Raw genomic sequence first — 15,662 nt, forward strand, 5'->3', positions numbered from 1 at the left:
ACTCTCCTTCTTTGGTATCTAGTCGCTTATACATATCGTCATAAGCCGCTAACTTAGCTTATCTCACAGCTTTCTTCGCCTCTTGCTTCGCTTTTCTATACCTTTCACCATTTTCATCGGTCCTATCCTTGTATAAGGCTTTACAACATTCCTTCTTAGCCTTCACCTTTGCTTGTACCTCCTCATTCCACCACCAAGATTCCTTTTGGTGTGGGGCAAAGCCCTTGGACTCTCCTAATACCTCTTTTGCTACTTTTCGGATACAACTAGCCATGGAATCCCACATTTGGTTAGCTTCCCCCTCTCTATCCCACACACACTGGGTGATTACTTTCTCTTTGAAAATGGCTTGTTTTTCTTCTTTTAGATTCCACCATCTAGTCCTTGGGCACTTCCAAGTCTTGTTCTTTTTTCTCACTCTTTTGATATGTACATCCATCACCAACAAGCGATGTTGATTAGCCACGCTCTCTCCTGGTATAACTTTGCAATCCTTACAAGTTATACGATCCCCTTTCCTCATTAGAAGAAAATCTATTTGTGTTTTTGACGACCCACTCTTGTAGGTGATCACATGTTCTTCTCTCTTCTTAAAGAAGGTGTTGGCTAAGAAGAGATCATATGCCATTGCAAAATCCAAGATAGCTTCCCCATCCTCGTTTCTCTCCCCAAAACCATGGCCACCATGAAAACCTCCATAGTTGCATGTCTCCCTGCCCACGTGTCCATTTAAATCTCCTCCTATAAATAACTTCTCCGTCTGAGCAATTCCTTGCACCAAGTCTCCAAGGTCTTCCCAAAATTTCTCCTTCGAACTCGTATCCAACCCTACTTGAGGTGCGTACGCACTAATCACATTGATAAGTTCTTGTCCTATTACAATCTTGATTGCCATGATTCTATCTCCTACCCTCTTGACATCTACAACATCTTGTGTCAAGGTCTTGTCCACGATGATGCCAACACCGTTTCTCGTTCTATTTGTGCCCGAATACCATAGTTTAAACCCTGAGTTTTCTAGATCATTTGCCTTACTACCAACCCACTTAGTTTCTTGTAGGCACATAATATTTATCCTTCTCCTCACCATAACTTCTACTACTTCCATAGATTTTCCCGTCAAGGTTCCTATATTCCACGTTCCTAAACGCATTTTGCTCTCTTGAACTCTACCCTTCTGTCCTAGCTTCTTCACCCTTCCCCGTCTAATAGGATCAAAGTACTTCTTTTGTGTGTCCCGTGTAAAGTTGATAGGAGCATATGCTCCCAAACAACTTTGAGTGGAGTCGTTCGAAAAGAAGTTTCTATAGCCCCCTTGCTCATTTAACACTGCATCCGGGTGCCGATGGAGATACAGCGACCCTTGCTCACTTATCACTGTGCTCAGGCCACACAGCGCGCCACTTACGGGTGACGCCCTAGCTTTAGCGCGATTTCGTTCTGGATTCATTTTCATAAGGATTCGACGTGATCATGGAATGCCGGCTGTCGACTACCTGACGCCCTCCCCCTCATCCTTTATCCGGGCTTGGGACCGGCAATGTAAGATAAACTTACACGGCGGAGAAAAACAACAACAAAAGTGACATACGGAAATTTAAAAAAAAATCATCATATAACTAGAAATTCAAGGAGCTGTCTCCAATGCAATCATCATGAAATCAATCACAATGAAACAACTTGAAGTTACAATAACGAAAAAGCTAAAATATAAACTAAAACAAAGTCCAACTATCATTCCGTATCCTCTACAGACTGTCAAACTGGGAGGTAATAAGTATCGAGCTGCCAATACTTTTGTTTGACACCTTCCCAAACTTGTTCTCCTAAACAATCCTTAACAGGCAATGGAATGAACTGTGTAGAATAACCCAAATTCTGAAGCTCTAGTGAAACCAAGTGACAGCAAACGACATGGAAGAACGCATTACCTCCGCAAGGGCCATTGAAGAACGAATAGATCCCGCTTGGCTTCAATAACTTGGGAAGATGCTGGTGGAACTCTCTCAAGTCTTCCTAGTACTCTCCGTAGGTGTCAAAGAAAATCCCTGCACAAATGAACCCAACAGTTCATAAATTCACACAAATTGAAGCTTAAATAGCCAATTGAATTAGCTCATTTCTTCTTCAGCCACCATCATAAGATTTAAGCTGAGGTAGCACATCCTGCCATCGACCGAATATTATGTTCACATTATCCTTCTGCGCCCAACCGGTTTGAATCATACGCTGATGAACCTCCGGGTGAGCCTCAACGATGGTTTGGTATGCGAAGCCGGGGAGTATTTCTGAGTGGCTGTATCCACAAGCCCCATTCCGAATCCAATATTCAACACATGGCCACCTCCGGAACAAACCGCTTTCGCGTGTGCCTCCATTAACGGATGCTCCCAGGCCATCATCACCGCCTTACAATTCGAGTCCATCAGCTTATCCTCACTAAAGCTAACTCTGTCTTCCAAATAATCGCCATCGCTATCCTCGTCCTTCTTCTCCCTCCTCGCAATCGTTCCGAGTACCAATTCAGCTTGAATGCCTAATATTCAACTCACATTAGACTTGTAAACGGGTCGTTTACTGGGTTTGCGCGCCTTCACCCAAATGCTCTCACTGTACAGTGTTGGTCAAAACCCTGGTCAATGTTCATAAGGCAGCATTTGTGCCTTTCTCATCCAACAAAATTTGAACTTCCAATTTTAACCCTCAAAACTTCAAAATGAGAGATTTTTAAGTATGCTCGGAACACAGAACAATGGACCACATATAATTACACAAGTGATTAAACAAAAAAAATTTCAAGTGTCCCACAATTTGTATAATTAATTGTGGTGTACCGAACCATCTTTTAAACATATTGAAAAATCTAGAGTAAATTACATAGTAGCCCCTCAGGTTTGAGGTCAATTACAACCCCATACAACAACTTTAAAACATTTCACTTTCATACATCCAGTACCATTTTATTTCAAAATAACACATACGTTAGATTTTCCATCCACTAGTCTGTTAAATGCTGACGTGGTTGCCACATTTGTGCTAATGTGGCTGCCACGTGGTAAAAAAAATAATTTTTTATTAATTAAAAATATTATAATATAACCCTATTAAAAAAATTTAAAAAAAAAAAAAAAAACCCTCAACCTTCTTCTTCCCCGCTCCCATATTCCCCCAACCTATACCCCACCGAAACCCCATCTCCTTCATCTTCCCAATCCGTCCTCCCTCCCTATAACCCAAATCCAAAACCACTCCCACCCATCCTCCACCTCCTTCGCGCACCCATCTTCCCATCTCCCCCACCCCCACCCAAGCCCAACCTGCAACCCAGAAAGAAAAAAGAGAGAAAATAAAAAACCCCACATCTTCATCTTCCCTGCAACGCACCCCCTTTCTCCTCCTTCTCGTCTTCCCCAAACCCACCGTGCACCCATCCTCCACCTCCTCCTCCGCACCCAGTATCTGCAACCCAGAAAAGAAAAGGTGAAAAAAAAACCCATCTCGTCGGAGAGGGGGATTTAACGAGAGTGGGTCGTCGGGGGGGGGGGGGGGTTGGGATTTGACGGGAGTGGGTCGTCGGGGGAAGGGGGATTTAACGGGAGTGGGTCGTCGGGGGGGGGTTGGGATTTGACGGGAGTGGGTCGTCGGGGGAAGGGGGATTTAACGGAAGTGGGTCATCGGGGGAAGGAGGATTTAACGGGAGTGGGTCGTCGGGGGGTGAGGGTGGGATTTGAAGGGAGTGGGTCGTCGGGGGAAGGGGGATTTAACGGGAGTGGGTCGTCGGGGAGGGGGTGGGATTTGACGGGAGTGGGTCGTCGGGGGGAAGGGGGATTTGACGGGAATGGTTCGTTGGGGGGTGGGGGGGGGAGGAGGTTGCTGCGCTGGGTTTCTGGGGAGATTAATGGGGAGGTGGGTTTGGGATTAATTGGTTTCTGGTTTTGGGGGTTGCGGGTAAAACTTTCAGGTTATTTATTTATTATATTTAAAAGATTAGATTTAAAAAAAAAAATTAAAAAATTATTTTTTGTCACGTGGCAGCCACGTCAGCATTTAACAGACTAATGGATGAAAAATCTAACGGAGGTGTTATTTTGAAATAAAATGGTACTGGATGTATGAAAGTGAAATGTTTTAAAGTTGTTGTATGTGATTGTAATTGACCTCAAACCTGAGGGGCTACTATGTAATTTACTAAAAAATCTATCATTCAAAAAGACTATTGGCTAAAAATAGATAAAAAAAATTTAAATATCAATATTCAAGTGGGCACTCCACTTATCATAAATAAATAAAGAAACACAAAAAAAAAAAAAAAAAAATTCGTCTCTTATTTAATTCAGCAGTTGGAAGCTACAATTGGAAACTACAATTTTGCTGGGTAGAGAGAGCATCAATGGGGGTGGAAAACAAGTGGACCGTTAATAAATGTTTGGTGAAAATATAAGCATACTCTAAATGTAGAAGAAGAAGAAGCTACAAAGGCGGGCAGCAAACACTACACATTACAAACAACATTCCCTCCAACGAAAGATCAAAAATAAGATATGGATGTTCTTCAAACCAAGTACAATTATGGCCAAAATGAAGAGCACAGTAAGCTAGGCGGCAGGCAACCTCATTTACTTGACAATGCACGTGGGTACAAGGCGGAGCAGATGTTTCATACTTTAACTGTGAAGGTTTCGTTATGTTGAAGCGCATGACAAGTTGACACACGCTAATACCATTAAGTTCTATTTTAGAAATGCCACCCTGATTATTTTGTTCATCTATTATGTTTGGTTTATTCAATAAAAAATCATAAATAAACAAAAGTGTGCATTAAGAGAAAATTAATATACGAAAATCACTTCTCATCTATTTACACTGACATTAAGTTTGTAGTATACAAATTCAACTCACATTCAATTAGACATTAGGCTTAAGCGAAGCAATTTGTACAACTAGTAAAACAAAAACAACGTTAAGACTAATCACCTATATAGCATGTAAAGTATCGTATACATTGATACGTGTAAAATTCACAATGCATTAATAGTCATAAATTAGAACCAACCTACTCAAACACGGACAACTCATTGTTGTTTTTTAAGTAGAAAAGAATGAATTCAATTCAAGTCCTTATAAAATCATTCTTCAATAGAAAAATGGGCAAGGAAAACGATTTGAGAGAAAAAGGAAATAGTCAATAAAATTGTCAAACTATAGAAGTAGGAATCATAAACGCCAAGGCAGTCGTCGATGGAACACAATCCACGGACGCGGTGGCGCATCACCATCGCCATCCAATCGACCAATTTTGACCCCTCTCCAAAACTCTGCTGAACTGCATCAAACGACATCGTCCTGGGATTTCTAGAAACTCCAATTATTCGCGGAGTTTCCCATAAACCCGCGACAGTCCTCAGCATTTTATAAAAAATACAAAAAATCGTTGTTTATATATTCGCACCTTCTTATTTAACGCCTCTCTCTCTCTCTCTCTCTCTCTCTCTCTTCCCCAACCCAAATCTTGTCACCTGCAAATCCAAATTGCATCGCTGAAATAACGGAATCTCTCCTTACCCAATTTGTCCTTTTACCCTCTTTGTCTATTTCTCATTTCTATATGCTTCCACTGTCAATTTTGCACTCGAATTCGTTTCTTATTTAATCATTGATCGAGCTAGGGTTCATTTGTATTGTTTGAATAACACAAATTTGGCTGGTAATTTGTTTGTAAATTTGGGGTGATTAACTAATGACGTCAGGTTTTGATCGGTGGGAGAAAGATCCATTTTTCCCGGCGGCCGAGGAAGTTCAAGATTCCGCCGACAGGTAGCATTTCTCATTGTTCGGCTCTGTTACTCCTTGGGCTCCAATTTTACATTTGTCCATCAATTTGTACTTTTTTCCAAATAAAGTTTCAATGTTTCTACGTTTATTGCAATTTTGAATTGCATCTGTAATTTGATAGCTTCCAGCTCATTTGAATCAAATCCCATCTTTGGGCAACGTTCAGCAGATTTTTTTTCGTTTTGGTCCCAATTAATTAGAATTCATGAATTACGATTTAATGTTCTATTGTTTTCCTCCACATTTCGTCAACATTTACAATTTGTTCCTAAACCCATTGAGTAATCGTGTTTATCCGGATGTGTTTGCTTTTAAAACCCGAATTGGGGAATTGGGGTTTTTGTCTGCTCTTGTTCTTCAAATGCAATGTGCATTGAATGCTGAGGATGATAAGTTTTTGTTGTAAATGGTATGTTAATTTGTTTTTTATGTGGTTCTGAAGGATGGAATCTACACATCGAACATGGATCCACGCCAGGAAAGACGCTTCCAGTATGTGGGATCCCGAGGAACTTGGCAGGGATCTTCGTACAACTCTTGGAACTACCAAATGGCAGGTCCTCTTCTTTCTATGCCCCCTCAGCTATGGCTGTTGCCCTTTAGGCTACATTATGAATTGGTATTACGCCCGTATCAGTGTAGTGAATAATTGTTTGAAATTTTGGTGGCAATGCAGTTGGAGGAGTTTGTACGAGCAGTCAGGTCAAGTTATGCGAGAAGGTCATGTGAAGACGCAAGAGACAGGCACCATCAATTCATTGTTGCCATCGAGGAGCAGGTTTCCAAAATTGAAAAATCGTTAAAGGAGGCTGCCCTTTCTGAGGGCAAGGCTACTCAACCTTGGGTGCGTTTGGATGAAGGGGAGTGCAATGAACTAGCGTTTTTTCTTTCTGGGCCATCTGCATCTGAAGAGAAAGTTATTGCCAAGGGTAACGACAGGGATTCTGAAAACCCACGAGTGACAGATGGAGATACGGCACCAGGTAGTTCGAAGAACTCATGTGGTTCAAACGAGCGGGGCTCCCAGAAGACTAGGGAGGAGAAACCACATGGGCATAGGAGGACAGCTAGCGCTAGTGCTGACATTGGTGCCTTGAAGATTGCAGTTTTCGACGATGGATACGTACCAAGTTCTTCTGCTATGATGGTTGAGCATCCTGTACGAAAGATTCCAAGTATGTCTGGGTTTCTCAGTTCCATGGAAACCGCATCAAAGTTGAAGTGGTCAAAGAATGGTTTTAGGAAGTGGAAGGCAGTGGACCGTCATGAAGACGCTGATGCTGCATTGTTGCCATCTACTCAGTTGACCAGGGTATGTATGCTTTACTCCTTTGATTTAATTTACTACGAGACCTTACATCCTTGGCATTGTGTTACTAATGATTAAAATTCTTGTTTTCCGTTTAGGGCGTCAATGCTTGCTTTGAAAAAAATAAGAGTTGTTTGGATAGTTGCGATGAATGTTACGATAAACCATTGTATGGCTGGTACGGAGCTATTCAAAGACAACTTCAAAGGTCTCAGTACCACATGCAATATAGTTGGCCTGCCCGCATAGCTCTTTGGATTGTTATTCTCCTTTTCTTGATTGGTAAGCTTCACAAAACCCTGCCAATGTTGAGATGCAGTTTGGACATGAATGTTGTCCGAATAGCTTTTATGCGTTGCTTATCCAGCTAAATGTTTGTATTCATGAGTTTGGCATTTTCGTTCTTTGCAGTTTTAATTGCATTGCGTGCGATCTGAGCTGTGGTAGATCACGACAGCGCAAGGAGAAATCTGTCAATCGATGGACATAGAAGTAGGAATATTGTGTTCAAATGAATACTTTATTTTCACACATTGTTGAAGTGCCAAGCGGAGAGCACAACCCTAGAGAACCTTGAAAGGATTCCACTTTTGTTTTTCTGTTTTCCTCCTCCAATTTTGATACCTTTGAAGGAGGGAAAACTCTCTTGTATTATACTACAAGCAATATCAGAGAAAGTCGTAAGCCGAAAGATATTCGCAATGTGCTACTGCATCTTGTAATATAATTTGTTCGTCTTACTTTCGATATGACCAACACACACTTGTCCAAGGTAGAAGCAGCGTTCATTTGGAATCGAGAGAAAGATATTCTAGAAACTCAATTGAAGTATTGCATACATCAAACAATCCTCCCCTTTTTCTCTACATTGGCACCCTAAGTCGTCGCTGGCTTGCGTGGCGACGTTAGTTGGGTCTGCAGTAATGAGTTCAGACACGAAAATGATGAGGAAATGGCGTGATGAAGAGCCATAGCGAGGCACGAATGTCCTGGTTGCTTTTCTGTACAGCATCATCATGTTCCTTCTTGCCGAAGTCTATGCCCTGGCATGTGACCCCAGATGAATGATACTGACTACGAAAGGCAGTGCCATCAGCTGCTCAATTTATGATCATCCAACTATTAGCATGCTTCTGAGGTTTGTGAACAGGGTTAACCGTCTTCAATCGGGAGATTGACACCGTTGAAATTTCTTACTCTGTCTGGAAAGCGGAGAAGAACCACCTACTATTCCTTTCAGTTAAATTGCCCTCCCTCCAAGAAAAAAGGGATTCCATTGACATCGCGTCAGTCTTGAACAAATGTTCACCCAACTACATATGACAGTGAAGAAGCAAGTAGAGGATGAACCAAATGAAATCATCTGCTTACTGTCCCTTCACGAGTCGCTACAAAATTTCATTTTCTTAAAGATAGGACAGAGACACCGTTAAAAGACCACAAAAACACAAGATTCACGAAGATGATAAGGTGATCAGAACACCACCACCTCCTCCTCATCCATACTTCAACCATTGAGAATTGGTCCTTTCAGGAGTCACAATACGCGAACTACACACTTCGAAAGTCTTTTCTTATTTTCTCAAGCACCGCAATTATATTCACTTTTGACACCATTTGCCTAATGGCTGCACAATATGCATCTAGATGCGTATGTTGTAAACTTGTAACAATTTATAGAAATGCCCAACTAATACAAAACTATGCTGCTACGAAAATAAGCACAAAAAACTGTTTCAATTCTTCTAATTCACAGTCCGATTCAAATTGTTATAAAGATTAAACATTTTCACGAAAATGAATTAGAAAATGCAATCAAGATCAACAGGGAGAAGGAACCAACCTCCGAAACCCCATCCAACGCCGAAACCGCAGCCAGCACCAAATCCTGAAGAAAACGAACTGAATTGGTCACGACCTCATCGCACATAAGGATTACAACCCAATAAGCTTCCTGAAATCGTACCGAATCCGACTCCAGCTCCATTGAAGTTGGTAAGCACCATCGCTGTTTGCAGGTCGGAACTAGCGATCAAGATTCAGTGTAAATTTAAGTGAATAATAATCAAATTAATCGGGAATTTGAGTGGCCGAAGTTCATAAGAAATCAAGGAGGGAAATACCTACGAGGCTCCAATAATGGCGACCGGGTCCAGTCGGCCTCAAATGAAGCCCTGCACGGAATGGCTGTACCCCTTGCAGGCTTGGGCCAGCCCATGCATTCCTTTCAATAGAACTTCGTAATTTGCTTTTCCCGCCAATAGGCAAAGAAATATTTGAAATTATTACAACTTTTATATAGAAGGATATTGGGTCGTGCTTATTTCCTCAATTGTGAAAGTCGTTGTCGTACTTATTTCATCAAATGTGAAAGTCCAATCGACGAATCTTTTTACTTTTCATTTATAGTAGAGAATAATATTATTAAAATACAGCAATCTAGGTAGAAAATATTATAATTTTTATATACGTCATTCATAAGAAGTACGGGCATGAAGTAGGGGTCCGTACCCCCACAAAGGAGTCGATTGAACATCTTGGGCATTGGCGGGAATTTTGCCTGCTACAAGCTTTTTTGCAGAAGACCAAGATGCGCCACATGCCAGATCATAAACGCATGATTTTGACCAGCTCGATAAGGCATCACGTTAGTTTTCAAGGCCCCGCGTCCCTCAAAATGTTGAGAGGCTTCGTTACTCACCTTTTATGTAAGGAGAATATAGGGGAGGAAAGAGAATATAAGTTCGTTTACTGCATCTCAGTCAGCATATAAGTTAGGAACTTATGATTACTATTATTGATTGCATGATTATACAATTCTATTTTAAATCTTCATTAGCATAAGGTGTTGTTTAATAACACATATAAGGAAATATGTTGAGCCCTTACATGACGGCATGTGTTTAAACTCCGTCGATGACTATCTAACATTTAATCTAACAAAATCTATCGTTTGACAAAAAACACCAAAATAGTCTCGTTATGTGCTTCACCGGCCAGACCGTCAGCCTCATATAAGGGCCAATGTTGCAACGATTTGTAATTTTGGAGATGCAGTTTGCTAATATATAGACTCGAGGGACCAATTTTCATACATCAAAACTCGAGAGCGCAGATTTGAATTACCCTAAACTAGGTTTTGATATAATTGGGAGTGGGCTTGGAGCTGGGCCTTAATCTCATCAGAACAAAAGAAGATAAAGTCTCCACGGAAGTGTTAATACATGGCACAATTAATCATCCGGTGCATAAAGACAATTCCAACCGCAATTCTCTGTGAGTATATGGCGCAGAGATGTTGTAAATCGAAGACTCCAGGTTAGGAATCCGATCAAAGAATTTGTGGAAGTAATTTACAATTTCTCAGAGAAATCCAAATCCAAGATCATGAGCTGGTGGTGGGCCGGAGCTGTAGGCGCTGCTAAGGCAATCACAACCACAACTCCTCCTGCATCGATCCCTTCCAAATTTTTATTTATTTATTCCTAAATACCGTTTTTTATTCCGATTTTTGCAGAAAAAATTCGATGAAGAGGAACCGCCGCGAAGTCCCCAGAGCGTGGGTCTCGTGATCGGTGTCACCGGCATAGTCGGCAACAGCCTCGCCGAGATCCTCCCCCTCTCCGACACACCTGGCGGCCCATGGAAGGTATACGGCGTCGCGCGCCGTCCCCGCCCCAACTGGAACGCCGACCACCCTGTCGAGTACATCCAATGCGACATCTCCGATCCCGACGATGCCAAAACCAAGCTCTCTCCGTTAACCGACGTAACGCACATCTTCTACGTCACATGGACCAACCGATCCACCGAGGCAGAGAACTGCGAGGCTAACGCCGTTATGCTGCGCAACGTTCTGAATTCCGTTATACCGAACGCGCCGAAGCTCCAGCACGTGTGCCTCCAGACCGGGGCCAAACACTACGTCGGGCCGTTCGAGTTGTTCGGCAAGATTCAACCGCACGAACCACCGTTTACGGAGGATCTGCCCCGATTGGATGCCCCGAATTTCTACTACACCCTTGAGGACTTACTGTTTGCGGAGGCGGCGAAGAAGGAGAACTTGACTTGGTCGGTGCACCGACCCGATGCGATATTCGGGTTTTCCCCTTACAGCATGATGAACATCATTGGCACGCTGTGCGTGTACGCCGCGATATGCAAGCACGAGGGGAGGCCACTGAAGTTTCCGGGAAGCAAAGCGGCGTGGAACTGTTACTCGGTGGCGTCGGATGCGGATCTGATAGCAGAGCAGCACATATGGGCGGCGGTGGACCCGTATGCGAAAAATGAAGCGTTTAATATCAACAACGGGGATGTGTTCAAGTGGAAGCATTTCTGGAAGGTGCTGGCGGAGCAGTTTGGGATAGAGGAGTACGGGATTGATGAGGGAGGCCGGAGGCTGAGCTTGGTGGAGCTGATGAAGGGGAAGGAGAAGGTGTGGGAGGAGATAGTGAGGGAGAACGAGCTGCAGCCGACGAAGCTGGCGGAGGTGGGAGTGTGGTGGTTTGTGGATGTTTGGTTGAGCGGAGAAGGGTTGTTGTGCAGCATGAACAAGAGTAAGGAGCATGGGTTTTTGGGGTTTAGAAATTCCAGGAATTCGTTTGTTACTTGGATTGATAAGATGAAGGCTTTCCAGATTGTGCCGTGATCGACTGATGACTGTTTTGAAATAATTTTGTCCTCAATGTGTTGATGGTGGTGTTTGGGTTATGGAGAGATTTTGTTGTGGTTTTTCTTGCCCTTGTTCTACTTGAAATTCACAATAAATTATACAAAGTTACTTTGTTGAATGTGCTATCGAGCTTCATCATCTTTTTCTCCTCAAGTTTTTTTAGATGGTTTTCTAGCCTTTGGATTGCATAAATTAAGCTACACGTATATTTTTTGATTCAATCAGATTCATTAGTTAGTAGAGCTATTCACTTGATCGTAGACATTTCTGAAACATGCTAGAAGGACAACAGTAAAAAGGAACCAAAAAAAAAAAAAAAGAATAGTGAAAATGACTACCAATTCCAAAATTTTACCCCATTTTGTTTAGACTTTTTAGTTATAATGATCACTGAGATTTGCATAATTCGTTACCTTGTTCCATGATATTTGAAATGAATAGAAATAATCCTGAGTTTGTCTATTATTAATTATTTTGATCATTCTATGAAAAATCTCTATTAAATAAAGCTAAAATGACAAAAAATACTTTCAATTTTTGTCAAATCATTTGGCCATTGTTTATTAAATTGATGATATTTTTGTTATTTTGATCCTTATTTAATATAATTTTATACGGAATGATCAAAATAATTAATGGTGAACAAGCTCAGGACCATTTCTATTGATTTCAAATTTCAAGGACCAAAGTGATGAGTTATACAAATCTTAGGGATCATTTTTAACTAAAAAGCTTTTTGTTTAAGAAATGGAATTGCTAGAGGTTTCTTTTCCGCTCTCTTTTCTCATCATTTATTATACATTTCTGAATGCTTCTAATTCTGAAGTTACCAAACACAAACGGAAGCAATCTACCATTCAAAAGCCTCATTTCTCAAAGACAAACGTAGATCTATCAATGTAGCCCAAATGGACCCAAATTCTAATCCAAATCTAACGTAATTAGTAGGAGTCGATTTTAGGTTCTTAATCAACTAATTTGATCACGATTTGAATCACATAACCCATTAGCTTAACGAACCTTGTTGACACGGAAACCATAGTGGGTCGGTCAAAGAAGGTCAAAAAAATGATTGGATTAAAGCCTAAGGTCTAACCAAGTGAAGAACCAAACGTAGGCCCAATGAGCCCAAAATCCTAGGCAGGGATCGATCACCCATGGCCCAATTGTCGCGGGAAGTTGGTTGATACGCCTCTGTGCCACCAACTTTACCACGTCGCCTACCAACAACTTGCGTGTAAAGAAGAATTTACATCAGCTTTCACGTATCGACCCATTCGACCAAGGTGATTCCTATTTTATTAACAAAGAGACATAAGACTTTGCCGAAAAAAAAACAAAAAACATAGAGACAGACGATAGGGAGGCAATGACATGCCCGCACAATTATTGATCCCGCTACGAAATTATTTTTATAAATGATATATTACGTGTTTTTATATAAATTATGTATTTTTTAAATTATTAACATTTTAGAAAATTATTATTAATATTTTAAAATTTTCATTTTACATTACTCAAAAGCGTATTTTTTTCTTCTAATTATAAAAAATTTGAAGTGCAAAATAAGATTTTTAGAGTAATAATAATAATTTCTATTTTTTTAATACATATATTATATTATTTATATAGTAACACGTATAACTCTGTAAAAAATATCTAAAAGGAAAATTTGGACCCGCAATTTCCAGGAGGTGGTGTACTAGAGACTAACAGTTACACTCTCGGCTGGCATTCATTCCTCAGCTTTCCACTCCAAAACCATAATCCCCAATTCTTTCATCCATCCAATCTCATCGTCTTCTCTCTCACCACTCCAAATCCAAATCCATGAGCTGGTGGTGGGCCGGAGCTGTTGGCGCCGCCAAGGCAATTACAATCTCAACTACTCCGTTGATCCTTTCAATTTTTCAATTTTTGCTTAATTAACGTTTTAATTTTGATTTTTGCAGAAAAAAGCCGATGAAGACGAACAGCCGCGAGCTCCCGAGAGCGTGGGACTCGTGATCGGCGTCACCGGCATAGTCGGCAATAGCCTCGCCGAAATCCTCCCTCTCTCGGACACACCCGGCGGCCCATGGAAGGTCTATGGCGTTGCGCGCCGTCCCCGCCCGAACTGGAGCGCCGACCACCCTATCGAGTACGTCCAGTGCGACGTCTCCGATCCCGAAGATGCCAAAACCAAGCTCTCTCCGTTAACGGACGTAACGCACATCTTCTACGTCACATGGGCCAACCGATCCACCGAGGTGGAGAACTGCGAGGTTAACGGCAATATGCTGCGCAACGTTTTGGAATCCGTCATCCCGAACGCGCCCAATCTCCGCCACATCTGCCTCCAGACCGGTGGCAAACACTACCTCGGACCGTTCGAGTCGTTTGGCAAGATCCAGCCGCACGATCCGCCGTTTACGGAGGACCTGCCTCGACTGGATACCCCGAATTTCTATTACACGCAGGAGGACCTTTTGTTTGCTGAGGTGGAGAAGAAAGAGGATCTGACTTGGTCGGTGCACCGGCCCGATATGATTTTCGGGTTTTCCCCTTACAGCATGATGAATATTGTCGGCACGCTCTGCGTCTACGCCGCGATATGCAAGCACGAGGGGCTGCCGCTGAGGTTTCCGGGAAGCAAAGCGGCGTGGAATTCGTACTCGGTGGCTTCGGATGCTGATCTGATAGCGGAGCATCACATATGGGCGGCGGTGGACCCGTATGCGAAAAACGAAGCGTTTAACATCAACAACGGGGATGTGTTTAAGTGGAAGCATTTCTGGAAGGTGCTGGCGGAGCAGTTTGGGATAGAGGAGTACGGGATTGATGAGGGAGGCGGGAGGCTGAGGTTGGCGGAGCGGATGAAGGGGAAGGAGGGGGTATGGGAGGAGATAGTGAGGGAGAATGAGCTGAAGGAGACGAAGCTGGAGGAGGTGGGAGTGTGGTGGTTTGTGGATGTAGTGCTGGGTGGGGAGGGTTTGATTTCTAGCGTGAACAAGAGCAAGGAGCATGGGTTTGTGGGGTTTAGAAACTCGAGGAATTCGTTTGTTACCTGGATTGATAAGATGAAATCCTTCAAGATTGTGCCTTGATCGGTTCATGATGGCATCGGTGGATTGGTGATGTTGGTTGTTGGGTGCTGCTGGGTGCGGGGAAGTGTTTGTTTTGGGTTTATTGTTCATGTTCTATGTGTAAGTTAGCACACTCTAGTGTGTTTTAAGTATGAGAGTTTATGAATGAAATGTGCATAATATATTTACGACGGTTGTAACCCCTCTGGCGAAATTGTGTTACGATTTTATATATGACAGTTGTATGGTGAAATTATGTTACGATATTGAAGAATGAAACGTTTTTCTTTACTGAGAATGAAGACATAATTTCCATTGGGTATAATTGGTCTTAAAATGTAATGTTTTGACTCGGAGGAATAGTTTCTGGCAGATTGAGATGTTGTGCTTAAGCAACCCCGCTGCTCTAATACCAAAGCCCCATAGTCATTTACTCAACAAGAGAGTCCGATGCGTCGGCTAACAAAACGGAGAAGCAGCCCACCACTGACTATAATTCTGGACGGAGATATGTTTAACTTTTTTTGTTGGAGATGACCTAAGCGCACAACTTTAGGCCCTTGATTATACACAACTTTTTTTTAATTGTAACCATTCAAATTTTTTAATGATTACACCAAAACAGAGAAGTAGCCCACTGCTGGTTGTCTCTCGCCAGCAACCATCAGAGTAGCGACTAAATTGAAAGTGGATTTGCAAAGAGCTGAACCGATGTGGATCCGGAGTAGCCGCAAGACGGATTCCTGTAGGGTGCAATTATTGCACCGAACCATGACTAGCT

At 42.2% G+C, this 15,662-nt stretch overlaps 3 protein-coding genes and 1 pseudogene across 3 annotated transcripts; 3 read left to right on the forward strand and 1 right to left on the reverse strand.

Annotated features, from left to right (window-relative positions):
- Positions 1-1,588: 1,588 nt before the first annotated feature.
- Positions 1,589-5,339, reverse strand: LOC103431405 (protein arginine N-methyltransferase 2-like; annotated as a pseudogene).
- Positions 5,146-7,832, forward strand: LOC103455920 (uncharacterized). Its single transcript, XM_008395532.4, has 5 exons — positions 5,146-5,814; positions 6,275-6,389; positions 6,509-7,144; positions 7,240-7,423; positions 7,553-7,832. The coding sequence occupies exons 1-5, from the start codon at positions 5,738-5,740 to the stop codon at positions 7,576-7,578; spliced, it is 1,038 nt and encodes a 345-aa protein (XP_008393754.2). The 5' UTR covers positions 5,146-5,737; the 3' UTR covers positions 7,579-7,832.
- A 2,484-nt stretch (positions 7,833-10,316) lies between these two features.
- On the forward strand, positions 10,317-11,934 carry LOC103455922 (3-oxo-Delta(4,5)-steroid 5-beta-reductase-like). The gene is made up of 2 exons (XM_008395533.4): positions 10,317-10,567; positions 10,659-11,934. Exons 1-2 carry the CDS (start codon positions 10,529-10,531, stop codon positions 11,790-11,792), a joined length of 1,173 nt encoding a protein of 390 aa, XP_008393755.3. The 5' UTR covers positions 10,317-10,528; the 3' UTR covers positions 11,793-11,934.
- Positions 11,935-13,471: 1,537 nt separating this feature from the next.
- On the forward strand, positions 13,472-15,179 carry LOC103424664 (3-oxo-Delta(4,5)-steroid 5-beta-reductase-like). Its single transcript, XM_008362754.4, has 2 exons — positions 13,472-13,685; positions 13,769-15,179. The coding sequence occupies exons 1-2, from the start codon at positions 13,647-13,649 to the stop codon at positions 14,900-14,902; spliced, it is 1,173 nt and encodes a 390-aa protein (XP_008360976.2). The 5' UTR covers positions 13,472-13,646; the 3' UTR covers positions 14,903-15,179.
- The last annotated feature ends 483 nt before the right edge of the window (positions 15,180-15,662 follow it).

This window comes from Malus domestica, chromosome 15, assembly GCF_042453785.1.
Source record: "Malus domestica chromosome 15, GDT2T_hap1".
NCBI classification, from domain to species: Eukaryota; Viridiplantae; Streptophyta; class Magnoliopsida; order Rosales; family Rosaceae; genus Malus; species Malus domestica.